Raw genomic sequence first — 19,241 nt, 5'->3', positions numbered from 1 at the left:
CTACGCTCAGCGGAAAGCGGTTTCAGAAGGGGTGAATGGCGGCCATCTTGCATAAAAATGTATGTGCATTAATGAGAGGTTTCATGGGTCTAGTTCGCATACTGAGGCCAGATTCCATTATTCTCAGTAAGCAAAATGGAAGTGAGGTCACGGGGTCGACCATGGAAGCGAGACAACATACACAGGCTGTGTGTCTCTCCTCACATCCCATCTCTGTCCTAGCTGTCTTCTGTCACTAGTGCAGGTTGCCTAGGAGGCGCTAGAGCACCATCTAATTGTCAGAAGTAAAAGGTAACGCGTGTACCACATTTTTTCCACTGCAGCTGTTGGCCCAGACCAGAAGAAGGCTGAATGTGCCGCCAAAAAGGATGAGAAGGGAGACTTGAAGCATGGCTGCCACCATAAGCATGGAGACAAACATGGAGACAAACCCCATGGGCATGAACATGGGCACGGACACGGGCATCACCATAAAAAACATCACAAGGTAATATAGAGTGGAATGAGCCTCTGATAACGTTATGCTCTGCTGTGCTTTGCGATGCTATGTCCACACTGACATATGGACACAGATTCCCAGAGTCAGAGAGAGTCTCTACTTGACTTGTAATCATTTTAAAGCAAAATCCACGTGCAAATGATATGATGGTTTAGTTATGAAGCGCCTATACACAATGTGTTTCAAAACGCTTCACAACAAGGGAGAGGGACCAAGGGAAAATACAAAACATTCTTACAGGCCATGAACAACAAGAATCTGAAAATAACTCATACTCTGCCTGACGACATTTCAGATATAGCTGGGAAATGGGAAACAGACAGGCGACTACTGTACTAGGCCTGATGACATTTCTGGTAGAGCCGGAGAATTACAGAAGGTTAGGGAGAGGGGAGGTAAAGTGGTAAGTCTTTAACAAAAGGCATGTTGTGTCAACCACTACATTTCTTTGCATTTCAATGTACTATGGGATCCGCTATTTCCATGTTCTTGAGCTGTGACTTAAATCCTAGATCAGGGAGGGCTCCTCGCCAATCAGAAGATGCAGTCTTGTTCAGGGAGACTTCGGCTATCCTCTATGTTCTGCAGTGCCTGTTTCTGATTGGTGGTTACCGTATCAATGTAAGCTTATAATACATTTAAACTGGCAGTGAGAAAGGGGGGCTTGTTATAACCTAAAAATGCATCATTCCTTTATGGCTCTCTTGCTCAAGTAGTTTTCCGGATGGCCGGTTTAGTTGCAATAGGAAGATGCAATTGTGCCCCACCACACCGCACCTCTCCCGCCACCTGGAGGCATGGGGGTGGGATGTGGCGGTGCGGCAGGTATGAGGAACAGAGGTCACACCAGCATGAGGGTCTGATGGGCGATGAAAAGAGGTAGGTGAGAACGGTGGTTTCAGGGCATGCCCTGCACCTCTCCATGCACCGTGGGCGAGTCAGGGCACACTGCGAGGAAAGGTACCCAAAGGGTCCTGGCTGTGGGGTTGATCGGAGTTGCACCAGGACACTGCAGCAGGCAAAGTGGCGCACCCCAAAAACTCTAGACCTTGTCTATTCTACTCCAGGAATAGCCATGAATGACTATCCATACCTTCCAATCACCCACAACAGCTTCGACTGCCTTGCATTTAGAGATGAGACATATAGATGGTTTTCCAGAATCCTGGGCCCGTGGAAATTAGGAAAGTTCCAGTTCGCAGTCCTAAACACTAACACTAAAATACAATCTGCATTAATTTTGTTTCTCATATGGCAGTAAATGCAGATTGCCACCAATGCTTTGGTCTTTTCCAAATTCCGCCGAAGGACCATCACGCCACATAATCAATAATTGGCCCCAAAATCTCATGTTTCGAGCCATCATAAAAAATAAATGTGTAAATGAAAGGTTACAGTGAACGAAATTCACCTTGTGATATTAATACAATACCTGTAGTTAATTATTTATGTTTAACACATATTCAAAGTGGTAAAGAAGGGACGTGTTTTAATTGTATGTTCTGTGCGGTTGTTCATATAGTATTGGCCCCGTTGATAAGCCCACGGAAGATTGCTGGAAGTTTCCGTGGGGAGGAGAGCGGTTGATGGGGCAGTGAAGAGTCCTTCTACAACCCTATGGGGGTCTTCAATGCTCGTCTGAACTCCACATAGTCTGTTCTACGTCACACAAGGTGGAGTTCCGCAGGGGAGAACCTTGATGAGGGAGGGTCTGGCCCACGCATGACAACTAGAACAGAACACGAGAGGCGAGGAAGTAACAACTTCCTCGGCAACAGCTCTGGCCGGGAAGCTTGAGTAACCAGGCTACTGTTTTGCTTCTGAAAATGTGCAAGTGCCCGGGTACCCGTTCCCTCATAGCCTATAGGTGCGTGTGAGCAATAGCCTATACGTGGGAGCAATAGCCTATACGTGGGAGCAATGTTACGCGCAAAACAGCAGTTTTAGGTCAAGCAAATTAACTTACTTGGAGAACGAGGAAAGACTAAAGAATAGTGTGAAGGAGCCGGTGTTCATGGATGTGTTCAGTTAGCAAACAACTCACCCTTCTTTCAGCTGTATACGTGTGCATACAAGCATAGATATGCCTCCTTACTTTCATAAGCATTTTTTTTGGTAAATTCTCAGATGAGTGATGCTTGAGTGACTGGGGCACAGCCATGGAGAGTGATCTATGCAGGGAACCTTGGCTTAGAGCGCTTTCAGATGACAAAATATCACTTGTGTTGCTGGTCATGACAGATTGGCAGCCCATTAACCTTCTCACCAAGATCCACACTCTCCACGTGGCACCAGAGACTAAGATGTGTGTGGGTCCGGAGGGGGTGCTCTAGGAGGGAGACTTAGTTACAAAAGGGCTCCTTGGGTGGGTGGCGGGTGGAGCTCTAGAAAAGAGATAAAGCAGAGGATTGGGCGAGTAGGTAGGCAAGTCATTATGACCTCACCCCAGCAAGCTCCAGAGCCATTCCGCCCAGTCCTCAGGGGAGGCCATTCGCTGTGTGCTCAGCTCTTGTGGTGTGTGATGCTTTAATGGCGTTCTTGCTTGCATCACCAATCCCAGGAGGGACCTTCATCTTTGAACCTTGCTTACACGTAATTAGATAGATTTCTACCTACCTGCTACTCATTTGCTGCCCATGTCCAACCCTTCCTCCTAGTAACTGCTTGCTGTCAAGCAACACTGTCTAACATTACTCTTTAAATTGGCAATTACCCACGGCACGCCATCAAACGGATCAACCGGCTTTGCCACTGGCGCACAGATCTAACTGCATTTAGGATGATTGACAGTATGATTCCTCCACTAGTACTTAGGGCACGCACGTCAGGAATTATTGGTAATCCCACGTAAATTGGGTAACAGGCTTGCACTGGGGTGTATGAAATTCGCTGCAGGCATTTAGCTATTGTCTTTTGTAGAGGAGGTGTTCGTCACCTGTATGGAAAATAAGCTATTGTCATAGAAAGTATGAATGGGCTTGGAACACTCTCTGGTATTTGTGGAGGGAGGCATATACACTAGTTACATATTCCAAATGTTCTCTAAATTCTTCTCATAATAAGGTGATTTAAAGCTGCCATTTCCGCCAGGAAAAGTTTCTGTCTGAAAGTTAACAGGATCATTTCAGCTATGAGTAAACTTCTTAAACAAGTGAGCCTTCAGCCACTCGAGTTCTGAGCAATACCGCATTTCCATCGCATAACCACGGATGAAAGTGTCTCTTTTCTTTTGTATAGAGAAGACAACGACTAGTCTTAACGTGTTGCCAATTTTATTGGGATTATTTGAGGGAAATTGTGAAACATAAATGTTGTAATGTTCAAAATATTACCGGGCCTTTCAGGTGGTTATTTAAAATTTTGGAACACAATGGGGAGAAGATCAAGAGATGGCACACATAGACATCTTGCAACACACATATCACAAATGAAGTTAAGAGTCTAAGCAGTGGGGACACCTCAGACTATATGTAATGTCATTTCATGTAAAGTGGTCTTGTATGGCATCATTCTGCCATTTTAGTGGCCTCTCTGGGCACGGCCCTATGCAAAAAAGAGAGAGGTGGGGGCTGTTAGTGGGATAGAGGGTGAGGCAGATGCACAATCTGAGGCGTTGATAGGTGTTAGCCGAAAGTACTGGAATCTTGTGCGTGGCTTTGGTTCCATGGATTTGGCAGTGAGAACTGGGCCTGTGTTTTATCTGGAGCGGAGATGCCCAGGATCTGAAGGGATACAGCACTTTGGATCAAAGAAGCTGCTTAGCTTTGTGGCAGCCGCCAGGGTGTAGTAGAGCTACAGAGGTTAGCTCTGTCATAGCTCCAGTAATGTTGACGTGGTATCTGACAGGCATGATCTTGCCACGTGTGTGTAAGGTGGCAGGAGAGTTTAGAGTTGAGTCGGTGAGAAAAGAAGGGTGGAAGGCAGAAGAGGGATATATGTCGTGGGAAGAATATGGGTGCGAGTTTGAGGCATGATAGCAAGGCAATATCCAAGGACATCACTGAAGCAGCTTATGGCATGGTTGCGGAAGAGTGTGGCTATGGTTGTGGTTTGTTTGTACAATGTGCAGGGTTCATTCCAATAAAGCCGAGTGGAGGCCGACATGAATGAGTCCCCTTCTACAATGGCCCTTTGCTGCCGAATTTTACGCAAGTTTATTGTCAGAGCCGGCCCCAGATCCCCCAGCCCCATGTGCGAGATTTTTGGGTTTGCCTCCCCACCGTTCTTGCCCACACGCTCGCAGTAGGCCCATAATAAAATGCCATGCCACAGTAAAACAACAAAAACAGCTGGATTGGCCCCATTAAAATGCCAGTATAGCCATGTAATAACACATACCATGCTTGGTTTATCATAGATGCAGAGGAAAAAGTCATGCCACAGTAAGAAAGGTTTGCTCTTATCATGGATGCCCATTAACAAATGGCAGTGACATTATGGCACCCCGCCCTTAACCTCTCACCAGCCAAAATCAGCTGTTTCAGGGCTGGCCCAGCACAAACACACACACATGCATACACAACATTCACTCCCTCATTTACTCAAACCATTCACTTCGTGCACCCGTACACCATACTACACTTGCTCATTCACAGTCTCTCACACACACGACATACTGCATACCACACATCCTTGCATACACGCATACATATATAATAAACATGCAGCACAAATTCATATGCGCCTCGACACACCAAAAATATTTCTTTTTTTACCTGCTCCCGTGTTTCGACCAGACCCAAACCCTTCTTCGTCTGGAAGGCCTCCCGCGCTCCAGCATCCACAAAGCAGACAGGAAATCAGGAATTTACCATCATGCGCAGTGAGGCCGTACAGAAAGTAGCGCTCTAGTTGCAGCACGGCGCCCCGAAGCGCCAAGATGCAACTAGCCGTTGCTTTCTGAAGTCAGAGTGCATGCGTTCATACTTCAGAAAGAGCCAGATTCTTTATTTCTGAAGTTGGATCACATGCAGGGCCCCAGTGGGGTCGGACCGCTCCATCAAACCTTAAGCTTGCGCTGTTCATTCTAGCTTTGTATTACTTATGAGGGTAGACTGGCCATGGGTTGACCAATCTGCATCTGTTGGCTGAGGTTTGGTGCTAGTCTCGTGCTACTTATTGATTCCAGCCAATATCCCGATTCTTCTCAGCTGGCCTTGCTACCTCGGATCGGGCCATTGTGTGGCTCATGTAACTGCCAGGGTTGTGTAGCGGGCCAGCAGATCTGTGCCCGTCTGCGCAGACAGACCCAGTGGTTTCACAGCACTCTACCTTCTTTCTTGTTGCAGGAAGGGGGCGGGCATTCCAGTGACTCCAGCAGCAGCAGCAGCTCCAGTTGCAGTGAAGGTGAAGGAAAGGTAAGCGCTGCATTACCAATAGCTTCCTGACGATGCAATGCCCCCCCCCCTTCCACGGAACTCATGGAGGGACTAGAAAAACAGATTTGTCGGATTCAGAGCTTCTTTCTTTGTTTCCTTCTTTCTTTTTCCTTCTTTTTCTTTCTTTCTTTCTTTTTCTCTTTCTTTCTCCTTCTTTTTCTTTCTTTCTTTCCAAATCACATTATTGAGCAGTGTAGAGGTCTCAGCCTGATGTCAACTTTTCAAGTCATGCAACCTTTGTTCCTTTAATGCCCTGGTATAAGTAATGTATAAGGCAATCAATATGAAAGCACTATATGGGAAGAACAGACTATGGGCCTCATTACGACCCTGGCGCTAATGGGTTAACGGTGCCGTAAAAGGCTGCGGTGCTGTTAACCCATTAGCACCTTACTACGAGGTCCCTTTGCGGGACCCGACCTGAACGGCTGGTCTAGACCAGCCGTTAAAGTAGGGACCCGCAAAGGGACCTTGGTGCTAAGTACAGTACCGCAATTTGCGGTACCGTACTTAGCGCCTTCCCCAGTCCCATTGAGCCCAATGGTGCAAAAATGGGAATAGGGAAGGACCAAGGTTCCATGGGGAATTACCGCCCCGCCAGCCTTGGAATGGGGTGGTAATTCCCCATTGAACATTGGCGGACTCGTTACGATACCGGCACCAACTTTTTCAGAGGAACATCGGTTGATGACTGGACCTTTCTCATTCTTCAGCTGAGGCCGCATTGGGTTTGAAATTAAATTACCCAGTGGATGGTATTTACTGAAATGAGCATTTCTAGGTAGGTCTCTCTCTCTCGCTGCCTCTATAGAGGTGTGTGAGAGAGATGTACCAACATAGATATTTTATTTGTAATGATATGGTCTGCTGTCCAGCGGTGGGATGACGCAACGTGGCCCTGGTTTTAATTTCAGAGCCGGTGTAGCCTCAGACGCACAATGTCAAGCTTCCAGTTATCAGTCTGTGTCTCTTGCTGCCGCTGAGTTGCAAACATTAATTCTAAAATGGCTCCCACTGCTCGCACACAAGTTCATTGTAGGATCTAACATACATATTGACATGTGTTCGACAGATAATCCTTAAATGCCAGCCATGATTACACCAATGGCGTGAATACACTATAATGCATCATTCCACTGCGTGGCTTCCGGCAAGTCTTTTTACACACCATCATGTTTGGCTGCTATTTGGGTGGCTCAGGGAAATTGTCTCAAATAGCAGTGGGACGGCACTGCTGAGTCAATTTGATTATGAGCAGCCAGAAGCTCTTGAAAACATTTATTTTTTTCTCAGTCCATTTGGAAGAAGCATTGACTAAGGTTGCGGTTCGAACATTAGTTGAGGCGTGGGGTTTCTTTCTCACCCTCCCAACCAATGGAATATGCTATCATGCGGGCTCATTTGGGGGAGAAGATCGTGACTAACTCTTATTGGTTTGGAGAGATTGAACTCGGTCCATTTGAAAATAAAGGCAGTGACTCAATTATATCTATAAAAAGCTGGTTGGCATGGGATGTACGCAGCGTAGACGTAAATCCAACGTGGATCGTGGAAATTCCAAAGCCGAGAAAGGCCGAGAAGCTGCCAGGTGTGCCAAGTTGATAACCTGACCAGATGGGCATTTTCTCTTTGCAGTGGCATCATTATATTTGAGAACAAGTTTAAGTTGTCATTTCAATTTAATAGGGCACCATAAATTAAGCTTTTTAATGACCGCAGCCATTTTTAATAGGATAGAAGGATAGACTTGCTGTGTTACAAAGAATAGTTGGGACGACTGTTCTTTTTTTGGGCTGTGGTCAAGTGAATGACATTCTTTTAAATTAATTATAGCTGCACCATGCTGAAGCCATCTCCCCTCAGCTGCCAAGTGAATCCATGCGCGGAAAGGTCCTAAACAGGTTGCAGCCGGTTATCCAGGTGTGGTGCAGGATTTTCCACACCTTTCTGGCTCCAGGCCAAAGGGTGTTGCTACTAGTCATATCTCTGACTGTCACTCCTTGGCTGTAGAGTTCAGAAGCCTTTTCATGTGCTGGCAGTAAGGCGGGCCAAAGGGCAGGCACTTTGAGAGAGGACGGAGTGGTGCAGGTGGCTTTCCACAGGAACGATGCCATGCCGCAGTACGATGTTCATTCAATGCCAGGTTTTTTTTTTTGCTGCCGATTTCTGGCTGGAAAAAATCATTGAAAAATATGGGGGAGGGCGGGAATAGGTAGTAAATAACTGGGAAGGGGGTTTTGGGGGACCCCCCCCAAATAAAAAAGTCGATGAGTTTTTCAGCCAAAAATCAGCAGCAAAAATGTCCGCAAAAAAACCTGCTGTTGGAACCCTGTGACAAGGGCGACCGAAGGTCATTGAAACTCCACTTTTTTAGGCCGAGGTTTCACTTGACAAAGTAATGCATTCTGGGAGTTGTACTAATTGGTTAATGTCCCCAGAAGAAATTGCATTTAAGCGCCTTATTCAAATGGTTCGTAAAAGGAAATCCCAAGAGTGGAAAAGCAAGAAGGAGTCCACTAGTCACCCGGCATGTGGCATGTCGCAGTGGTAAAAGGTAAAAGGAGTAATTTATCCATTGAGGCCCACTGGCCCATGCCAGATGGATCACTGTTAACCAGTCCCACCATTCGTCTCTTACCACTAGCAATGTGCATTCTGAGACTTCTGCCATCATAAGTGTGGGTGGGCTGGCTCATGGTGACCATCATCACATGGCAGCCATAGCTATTCTCAGGGTGGAGTACTCCAATGGCAATGGATTGTCAGCAGCAGTTGACTGAAACAGGTCTTCCCCAGTGAATACGCTTGGAGTCACTGTTGATGGATTCTGTTCAGCGTCAGCGCATCAGCCGGGGAGATTGAACTGCATGGCGTGTTTTGTAGTACCTGTGTGGGAAGAAGGGCAGTCCCCCTTGGCATGATGGCTATTTGTTTCCTCAGCAGGGGCAGCAATATTCCAGGGAGAGTCCTTGTTTACTTAAGGGGTAATAGACATATTAAGCATGTGATGTATCGAGGGAAATAGTGGCTATGTCGGGAAAGGACGCCCCCTCTCCGCCTCACCTTTGGGCCTGCATAGGCTTTGTGTGAAGATGGCTGTACCCACCGGCAATTTGCTGGTAGGATGATACCTTACATGCTTGCGGGAAATGTCAATGCATGTTGGAAAAGGTATGACCGGCCACTGCAGCAGAAGATGACCCGCCTGTGGCATATTTTAAGGCATGGGTCAACTCGGGGGGAAGGTTATATGTACAGGTGAGAAATGCTAGAACAGGGTCTATTGAAAAGGGCCAAGATATTGATAGCGGCTAAATGGGCTTGAGGAGGCCCCAACCAATCCCCTCGTGAAGGATGCATACACCCTAAAGGCACCTGAAGGGTTACATATCCAGCTGTAAGTTCCAGTAGCAGGTGACAAATCACCAGGAGAGAGAGAGAGATGTTAGGTCTAAGGCTGTTGGGGGGCGGGGGGGGAGACTAGTTAAGGGCAGTCAGGAATTGGTGGTGGATTGGTTTGTAATGGGGTGGTATTGTATTTTGTATATATTTGAATGATGGGGTGGGTGCTTTGACCAGAAGTGCTGTACATAGCAAAAACGGGAAGCAGAGGCAATGCCATTTCTGGGCACCCTGCGTTCATAGCGAGTATGTGCGTAGGGAAAGGCCAGTTATTGATGCTGGTGGTGGGGCGAAGGGTCATAAAAAGGGGACAAATGATAACAGAATTGCAAACGTCCATTTTCAAATTCACAGAATTACCGGGGTTTGTACCTACCACAATGGCGAAGTCCAGTGGTTTAGTCACCGCGAGAGTTTTACTTTCCTCAACCGTGTAGATTAACTGGACCTGGTTAGTGAAGATCACCAATTGTGCGCACAACTCCGTAGAAGGTTGTATGGGATCGTAAAAACACTAGCTTTAGAAGAAAGGTAAGAAAAGAGCAGATACACTGGTAATTTCATCTTTTAAGCTATCACAAGAAGCTTAATCACATTTACACACCTACTCCACGTGTCCTCAAGTATTGTCTGTCAATATTTTATCTTGTCATTTGTGAAGAGTTCCTTCTCTTTCCTGCCTGGATCCACTCTGTTTAACCTTCGATCATGTTGACACTCAAGAAGATTTACACTGGGCGTGCCCCGGCAGAGTATCCACAGAGCCCGGCCACAGTGTGCTTGCATGGCTAAAGTAGATCATTCAAAAAGATGGGAGCTATGGTTCCCTGGTATGGTAATATAACAAAGTATGTACAAGAAAACCGTATAAAATATAACTTGGAGGAAATGATGTTTACAATGCAAAACCTCAAATGCAAGTACATTTAGCAGTTGTTTTAGCAAAGCAAACATGATCTGTCCCCGCTGTGCACTGCTCAGGTTGTGACACAGCATCACCAGTGGTATCACAAATGTCATGGTCGGAGACTATACTGGTGACACCAAATAATGACTTAATCACTGACATCATCAAAGAGATCAGTATGATCAGGATTCACGAAGCCTAGCAAAGGGCTTTCGCTCCAGCCTGCGCAATGCACACTTCCGTACCGGCAAGTCCCAGGAGTCATGAGCACTACATCCTGGGGGTTGGGGGCAGAGTGTAGTTATAGTTGCACTAGTCATCATTACTGGAGAATTTCAGATACATGTATTTTAATTAGACTCTTATATCTCCGACAATCTCCTGACCTACTAGCAACCCGTCTGCTGCCTAGCTCTGCCACCAACTGCATTCATAAGGATGGCTTATTGACGTGGAATAATACGAGCAGATGGCACCTTATGAAAGAAAATGTTTGGGGTCCAGAAGTCAACAATTGGTACTGGTAACAATGTGTGGAATTGAAATCAAAGTATCAAAAATATACAATCTGAGCATCAACCCGTTACACCTGTTCCTTGTCACCAACAGTGAGGCAGTCGGATTAAACCTCCGGAACATCTGTAAAGTCTGCCCCGGTCTCACCTCTCCCTCAACTAACCCTCGCCACCTTTTCCTCAGCAGGCTGGGCGGCTTGATCAGGTTCCTCCTGCGACTCTCTCTTTACACTTTGCCACCTCTTTAAACTCCCTTGCTCCTCGCCCGCCTCTCTGCACTGCGTCTGTGTGGGGTGGCAGTCTATGCACAATCGCTCCCTCTTTCTTCTTATCTATGTCTCCATGCAAGGGCTAGCTCCTCACTATCCTCGTTTTAAGTTTGGTCTGGTTTTATTTTGTAAAAGGGCAATGTTCACCCAAAGGTAGAAAGACTGCTGCGTCCAGTGGACCTCTCAGCCAGCAGGTCCCAACAGTAGAGTGGAGACCCAAAGTAAGAATTGTTAGTCATTAAGCAGAAGCCACATCTCTCCAAAATCAGTTTTTAAGAAAAGGGGGTGGAGGAGCAACTCAGCAGATGTCCACATTCCACAGGTGTGCCCATATCATCTGAGTGTTCAGCCCCCCCCCCCAATACACCAAAATTGCAATGGTGCACAGCTCTCAAGGCAGGACACCATTGAGGCGGCTATGAATGGTGTCTGTCAGGGAGTCACCGATGGTATGTGATGGCAAAATATAAACTCACGGCTCCAAGAGACAAAGAAGATGCCCCAAGACAATGGAACCTCCTCTGCGTCAGCATCAGAATCGCCCCCCCCCCCTCCGCTCCTACAATTCAGAAAAGAATCCAAGACCCAGCTTCTCCTCTTCTACACCCTGGCCATCACATAGCCCCCTCAACGACTGACTTGCGAGACGCAATCCGCCCCTTTCCTCCCCGCCACCATCTACCGCTTTACCCCTCCTCTTTGTCCCTCTGTGTCCTACCCTGTTATATATCTGTTCTGTTCTGCTCTGTTCTGTTCTGTTCTGTTCTGTTCTCAAAAGCACTTTATGTATCTGTACCGCTGTATACTTCAGCGCTGATGCTGCCGGGCCAGAACACGTGGCTCCTGTCTGTGTTCCCACTGCTTCTCTCTACTCAGCTTCACCTGCTGTGCCATTCTCTGTTACTACACAAAGGAGCAGCCTAACACCTCCTTCCTCTGCGTTGCATAGTCTAGCTAACACCTTAACCCGCTACTCGCCCCCTCAGGCGTGGGTGTTGCTAGGTCGGGAAAAGATCTGGGGATACGCTAATGTCGGGACTGTTGGGACTCTATCTAGCCTTTTGGCTGTAGCCCCTGAGCTTCTATCCGAGGCTATAGCCCCCTCTGCTCTCGGGTCTCGAGCCCGACTCAACCTCGCTATTCCCTGTCCACCCTGTGCTAGCACTTGCTTTAACTCCCTTACTCCACACCACTGGAACTCCCTGCCCTGCTCCCCATCAAGTCCATCTTCACTGTTTATTAGGGTTTAAGACTGCTTGTAGAAATACCTCCTTTCCCCAGAAGAAGCCCCCAATAGGTCTATTTTTATCGTGCAACATGTTCACCTATTATGATTATATGTCAGTGGCATCCTTTCTTGCTACCCCAAAGCCTAATTACGACACCTGGCCAATGCATCTGTCCTAGCATCGTATTTTCTAATGCAAGGCACCCGATCTTGGCATTGCCCAATCAGCCACATGTGATTATATAGAGTTTCATACGGCAGCTCTTCTGACTATCCAAACAACGTCTAAATGCAATTCAGATGGCGGGTTTGCTAGCTAGTGTAAAACAGGCTTCAACAAGGAGTCGTCCAGGTGGTGGCTAGAAACAGGGTCCTTTGTTGATGTTTCTGAGTGATTTCCTAGGTGGGACACACCACTTGTAAGAGGCTTCGGAGCACCAAGAGTTAAGAACTGAACTAGGGAGGCATAAAGCAGAAGGCAGCGATTTCCCAGGAACTCTTCACAGCTGTCCCCAGGGAGGCATTCCATGTAGGAAGGGGCAGTGGAGTGTGGCAGAGAATACGTTTAGGAAAATGCATCTGAATCTGCTTGGAACAGTGAAGGTGGGGCAGATTCTTATAATGAAGCGCATGCCTCCCAGTGGGACAAGTGTGGTGTGTCTTTTTGTGGTATAGGACAAGAGGTTGTGAATGATGCTATTGGCTTAAGTGAGGCAATAATGGGTCCCATTGGATTTTAAGGTGCAAGAGCTAGACTAGTTGAGTGGAGATTGAGAATGACCACTGTGTTATATATTTAAGGGGCATGCAGGGAGGCAGGAATGGGAGGTGAAGAGTTCTAGGGGGGGGAGGGGGGCTGTCTGTGGTTACAGATCATTTTTAGTTTGGGCTATTAGGTGACACTCAACGATTGCATTGAAGTTCAGCCAGGAGGGTGCAGACATGTAAGAGGGGACACAGAGCGTGCAGGCATTGTTTGGTTATTAACCCACCCGTTGACTGCCCATGGACATGTTCATGGCTGCGGCCATTCCCGCCCACTGCCTGCCCAAAACACATGCTCCTGTGATCTGTTTCAGCTAGCTGTATCGAGCCGTGACGTCATACCTTACCCTACCCGTGCTATGTCTAAGCAGTGTTCTGAGAACTAATGTTCTAATTGCATCTGTGAACATACTACTATTTTAATGACAATGTCTTAAAGTGTGCCTTCAGCCACTTGATTTAAATCTGTCCCTTGCAATTATGTCCTTTTTAAAAACAAGCATTGGCGAAATCCAACAGTTTTGTCTCGTGTATGGGTATTACATTGCAATTTTCCAGGCAATGCCATCATATGCCCAGGTACTCACACCATTTTCCAGCTGGGGGCATCTTTTGGCAAGGCAGTATCATAATGTGAGTGCCCGGAAAATGACTATCGCATGCCTACACAAAAGTAGAAAGGGTTGGCTTTGTGAATGTGCTTTTTAGATTGACGGGACGTATAGAAAGTAGTCACACTTTTACAGTGAGTAGATTAATCACACTGATCTGCTCAATACAACCAGAACTATATCCATGTACCTAGTACGTGACCTCTGGCGCATATCTCCTTCACCTATATCTCCAAATGACCAACAGATCATTGAAATAGGGGAAAAAGAGTAATGGGGCAGATGGGTTTGGACCCACTGGCTGACTGTGATCTGACAGTATCCTAGAAAATCAGAAAGCTATTTTTGATGGCTTATCAATCATGTGCCACATACAAAAACCTGTTGGCTTTTCTCATTTGGGCTCACCTAAGAGGACAGAAATGCCAACTACCCAGTCTGTATCATTGCCACCATTGGCATCACCCTCTGTTTCGAGTTTTTCCAGAGCCCACGCAGCCTTAATCCTCCTCCAACCAATAAATGGAGTGCTATTAAGTTATGGAAATTAAAGCTCATAGAAGCGTGAGGGGTCGAGCATGAAGCACTGACTACAAATGTGATATTATGATTACAAATTCCCACCCTTTTACCTGCAGTCACAACTACAAGGGTTCTAATGGGCGAGTTAATGACGTTTGGACAGTGAAGTGAAGGTGCAAAGGGATTGGGCTCAGCTCCAAACCCGAGCTGCAGGAGCATGCCCACGTTTGCCAGCAGGCTCCCTTGGTTGCCAGCCAGTGTCTGGTCCCCACCACCAATGCGTTTACTTCACCTGTATGGCCCCTGGGAGGCAAGGTAGTGGCTTCAGTGCCGGTACGGGAAGCCGGCCAGTGTGCCGGGATTACCAGAATTACTGGGATCAGTGCCCTCTCCTTTTAGCACCCCGTGACCAACAACTACCTCACTCCCCAATTTGTCAACCCTGAACACTCAGTACGCCTTAAAAATATAAAGAAGGACGTACTAGTGACTATTCTTGAACTCGATCATTACAGCTTGAACCCGATTGTTACTGGACTGTTTGTTGGTTGCCTTCGGATATATCTAACGCAAAGAAATGTTTTGTTTGTCAAGGCGACACACAGCTGCTTTCACTGCCCTGTAATTGACCTACACGTGTGTGTATATATTTTTACTTCACTGTTCACTTGTTTATGTCTTGAATATGTGTGCTTTTTTTCTATAACCTATACAATATGAATACACGTGAAATGCAGAACTTGTTGGTTCCCCGCAAAAGATCTCTCAATACAGGGGAATATTAACAAAGTGTGAAACTGAGTCTGCACTTGTAGACACTCGCTTTAAAATAATAACCAGTGTTTTCGCTCCCCTACCTTAAATGAAAGTGAGCTGAATATACCGTTTTTCGTATACTACGCATGTAAAATGGTTAAACCTTTACAAAAAATGTGTATGTAAAGAGTTAAAATGTATGTGGCAGGACGCCACCCCCCTTGTTTCCATGGCCAGCCATTACAGCTGGCTGTTGGTAGAAACACCTGGATACAAACACATCACTGGGCCATCGCTTATACCTGAGATTTGGCACTCGACCAAGCCTGTGGGAGTTCCTCGATCCTGGCGCCTGCTAAAACCTGTTTTTCAATATGGGCAAAATAACCAATCCTTCCGAGCGTCTATATCTAGTTCTGCACCTATGCTGGGACATCTCTTCCTAAACGCGCATCTTTCATGCCAGGGCTCTGTCTGCTCGCTCCATGACAGGACGGTGGTCTTTTTATAGTTTCACGTAAGCAGGACGAAGCCTGCAGGGTATTTTACAATATACATTTCAGTTAGAGGCTGCATAACATACTCCCCGAATTCTCTTTTCCCTGCAGTATTTAGAAAATCCACTGGTCGGTGTGGAGGGTGAACAGCCACATTTTTCTGTGTAAACAGTAGCTGGCATGGACATGTGTGTTGATGCAATGCTCTAATGCCAGGCAATGAAAATGCATTTTCTCTTCAACAGGAGCACCACGGTGAAGGGCACGAGCACAAGAAAAAGAAAGAAAAGAAGCTGAACAAAGAGAAGAAGCCCAAAGACGGGAAAGAGAAGAAAGAGAAAAAGGACAAGAAGGATAAAGATAAACACGAGAAGAAATAGAAACTACATATCCCAGAATGCAAGCTTCTTTTCTATGCTACAGCATATTATACAGTAGCAACCAAAAGGCCTATCGGCAACTAGAAATATTGTAATCGCTCTGCTCATTCTGTTTTCAAATGCATTGAAGCGAATCTGTTTACTATGTGACCCGGTCTATGACTTAAATAAATGAATTCGTTATCCAGTTCTTTTAGGATGAGTGTGTGTTTTAGAGAGCAACAATAAGACCCTTTGCAGTTGGAAAAGCAAACATTTAGTTTCATACATTTCTGAAAGAAATATGTGGTTTGGTGAATGGATCATGAGTGAGTGAGTGAAATAATGGAAATCATTTCATCGACTTCTAAGTCAGTTTCAGACCCAAATGAATCACTCACGAGTTGCTGGAATTGCCCAGGTGTCCTCGCCCCCTCCGCCCCCCCCCCCCCCGTCACCACCTCCTTTCAAATGATCCCTGAATAATGTGTTTCTCTCTAGCCGCCTGTCAAGCTAGCCCACTCTCCTGAGGGGCCTGTTCAGAAATGGTGTCTCTGTGCAGAGGGCGTGTACCCCGGCAGCCTGCACCGAGGACATTTCTAATGCATCATGATCAATAGGGAGCGCTTCCAATACCATTCAAAGTTGTACTGATGAAACCCCTCCTGAAGGAAACAAACCTAGGCGGGCCGTGCGTCCTGAAAAATGTAGTCCCTTGTCTGTGCTCCACTGCTGGCTAAACACTGGAGTGGGCAGTAGCCTTATAGCGCCGCCATCGTCTTAAGAATCTCCAACTACCCCCCTAAGGGTAGTCAGGATTTAGAGCGAGCCAGGTGATCATGGAGGCAGCCCCCGAGGCAGTTTGGGATGAGGACCTGCCCATCTCTGATGCCTTGTTTCTACTACATGGCTCTGTCGACTACTGCACACTTGATCCTATGCTATCCATTTGGATCCCCCGCTGAGACAGCATGCTTATACACACAATGGGCTAGATTCTTGCACCTTTCTTTTGGCACAAGTGATGAGTTGCGCTAGTGACAAGAAAAAGTTCTAAGAGGGTGACTTAGATGTCCACATTCAGGGGCCCTTTTCTGCTCCCTTTGCACATTTACACGAATAAGGGAATGTTTTTACACATTTGAACGCGTTCCAAATTCACAAGTGGGATACTTCTTGAAATGTGCAAAAAGCAAAGACCTGCCCCAGGCCTGTTTGCACTATGGGCAGGGAAGGGCGCAATGCATGGGAGGTTCATTTCTGTACCTTTCATGCATTGTCTTTGAAGTGGGGGGGCAGTGGTGTGATCCGCTGCTCTCACACTTGCATGGCTTTCGTCACAAGGAAAAAAAAATGTGTACTTGCACACACTGTCACTATTACACAAATGCACAGCCTTGAAAAAGACCCCAGGTCGAAACACGTGTTGGCATTTCTTGATATGTGAATGGCACATGGTGTATATGCAAGTATACACAATCTTGTCTACCCAACTTGGGCAACCGGTGTGACCTGACCAAATTGACCAAGCACAATCTTCCAACTGTGTCCAGCAGTTATTGGAGAGTACTATAGCACTTGGCAACTGCCTTATCCAGCACCATTGTAACCGAGGTTCCAAACCCCAATCTCTACTTTCACAACCACTGGGACTTTAGAAGCTCTGTCCCACTGGAACCTTAACACCAGGCAACAGGAAGAAATGTGGCCAACCCAGAAAGAACAGATCAGCGCGGGGTCCACCCTTCCTATAAGCTCCAACCCTCCCGATTATCTAGTTGTGAAGAGGGTTTTTTGTGAAAAATACTAGGCTGGGTCAGCCTCTATGGCTCCAATGTTTAACATAGATTGTATTAATCTTCTTTTTTCTTCCCTCACCAAGGCTGGGATTGGCCTCATCTTTTGTTTGACTGCGACTGGCTCGGGCTGTAGGTGGATTTGGTGCTTCGTCTTTTTGATGCCGCCTACCGTTTTGGACAATACTTCCTTGTGATGGTTAATAACATCATCCATGTTTCCCGCTAGTAAGGAAAGGACTTATTCTTCGCTATTGGGAGCCAGAATGTCTCAATTTGCTTGGTCGAATCACCCTATTGTTGCCATACATGCTCTGCCAAATACCTTTGCATGCCATCCTGCCTTGGCGCCTTGCACCACAGTGAAGCGGCTGTAGGCCATAGTCACTCGTCACCAATTTATCAGGCCCAAGTCTGAAGCATGTAAATGGATGGGAAGCAGTGATCACAGGATGACAAGACACATCACAATACTGTGTCCTTTACTTAGGCAACAGCTCACCACAGGGCCTTGAACATCCAGGCCGACATCGGAGCAAGGTCAGAGCATTGTGGCAAAAGCAGGAAAGTAGGGCTGAATAGTGAAGGCTGCGGAACAGTAATAGCAACATGCAGGTGGATCGTATCACCACCATGCTTGGCATCACGCAAATCCTCATTAGTGGTGGAATAACAGAGTAGGGGCGGTGTGCAGGATTCCTTGGGCAGGCTAGCTCACATGGTGCACTTAGTCGTGCCATTGAATGCACGTCACGAGCATTTACAGTTTTGCCAAAACAACAAAATACAACTGGAAAACAACCCAGCATGCCAACATCTGGGTGGGGAGATGCTCATCACTAGTCCCACGAGGGGAAGCTAATGCATTGCACCCCTCAGCGCAGACTCATTGAGAGTGTGAGATCACTAATTTCTCTACAGATGGGAGGACAGCCCACAGGACGCATTGTGCTGCACACAGGTAACTCATTCCACCAGCAGAATTCTCATTGGTCCACGAGGCCCACAGTGGGGAACTAGCGGTGTAGACCTGCATGCAGCACTACGACGCAGGGTCTGTTGATGGTGGTGTGTAGGTCGGCACATGAATGTAACTACTTGTGCAGATCAGAGAAGATTGGTGTGCACATGGCATGAAGAGGGTATGGTGTGTGTGTGTGTAATGGAACACACAGACACATGGCTATTTTGGTATTTTAGTTGAGTTTGTATATGGTCATATAACTGTTGTATAACTATTAATAGATGCTTTTGCCTTTGGTGGATTATTCCCATTTTCCAGGATACACAACAAATGGTGCATTGCTGGTAGCAACCACACTGCACCCTATGAGATTCCACTCAACCAGTGGCGGCCCACCCCACAAGCCCGCTATACTGCCCAACTGCATACCTCAAGTGTCAGCTACAGGGTGCCGTACCACAAGACTCTCACTGCACCCCCACAAGCCACAGTATATTGTACAACTGCATATTATAATATTCAGAACATCACCACTCCTCAACCATTTTTGTCGAACCCAGGAGAAACTACAATATCATGTGAATTAGGTTTGGACTTATAGTGTTGATGGCATGCAGGTTGACAGGTGGAGGGAACTGCTTGTGCAGAGAAGGGAAGATCGCCATGAAAGGGCATGAAGGGGGTTTGGTGTGTGTGTTGAAACACAGAGAAACAAGTGACTTTATTTTATTATGTTAGTTAACTTTGTGTATGGTCACATAACATCTTCAGTT

At 46.6% G+C, this 19,241-nt stretch overlaps 1 protein-coding gene across 1 annotated transcript in view; it reads left to right on the top strand.

The window, feature by feature from the left end:
- C2PH19orf33 (chromosome 2p C19orf33 homolog) overlaps positions 1-15,919 on the top strand; it is a 37,450-nt gene extending 21,531 nt beyond the window's left edge. Inside the window, exons 2-4 of the mRNA XM_069644529.1 lie at positions 324-487; positions 5,788-5,856; positions 15,595-15,919. Coding sequence (XP_069500630.1) covers positions 324-487; positions 5,788-5,856; positions 15,595-15,729 — 368 coding nt within the window. The 3' untranslated portion in view covers positions 15,730-15,919. The remainder of the gene's footprint in view (positions 1-323; positions 488-5,787; positions 5,857-15,594) is intronic.
- Positions 15,920-19,241: the final 3,322 nt, after the last annotated feature.

The sequence above is a fragment of the Ambystoma mexicanum genome, chromosome 2p, assembly GCF_040938575.1.
Source record: "Ambystoma mexicanum isolate Mex_15411 chromosome 2p, UKY_AmexF1_1, whole genome shotgun sequence".
In the NCBI taxonomy this organism is placed as follows: domain Eukaryota; kingdom Metazoa; phylum Chordata; class Amphibia; order Caudata; family Ambystomatidae; genus Ambystoma; species Ambystoma mexicanum.
This window is presented reverse-complemented; position numbering and strand designations above follow the sequence as displayed.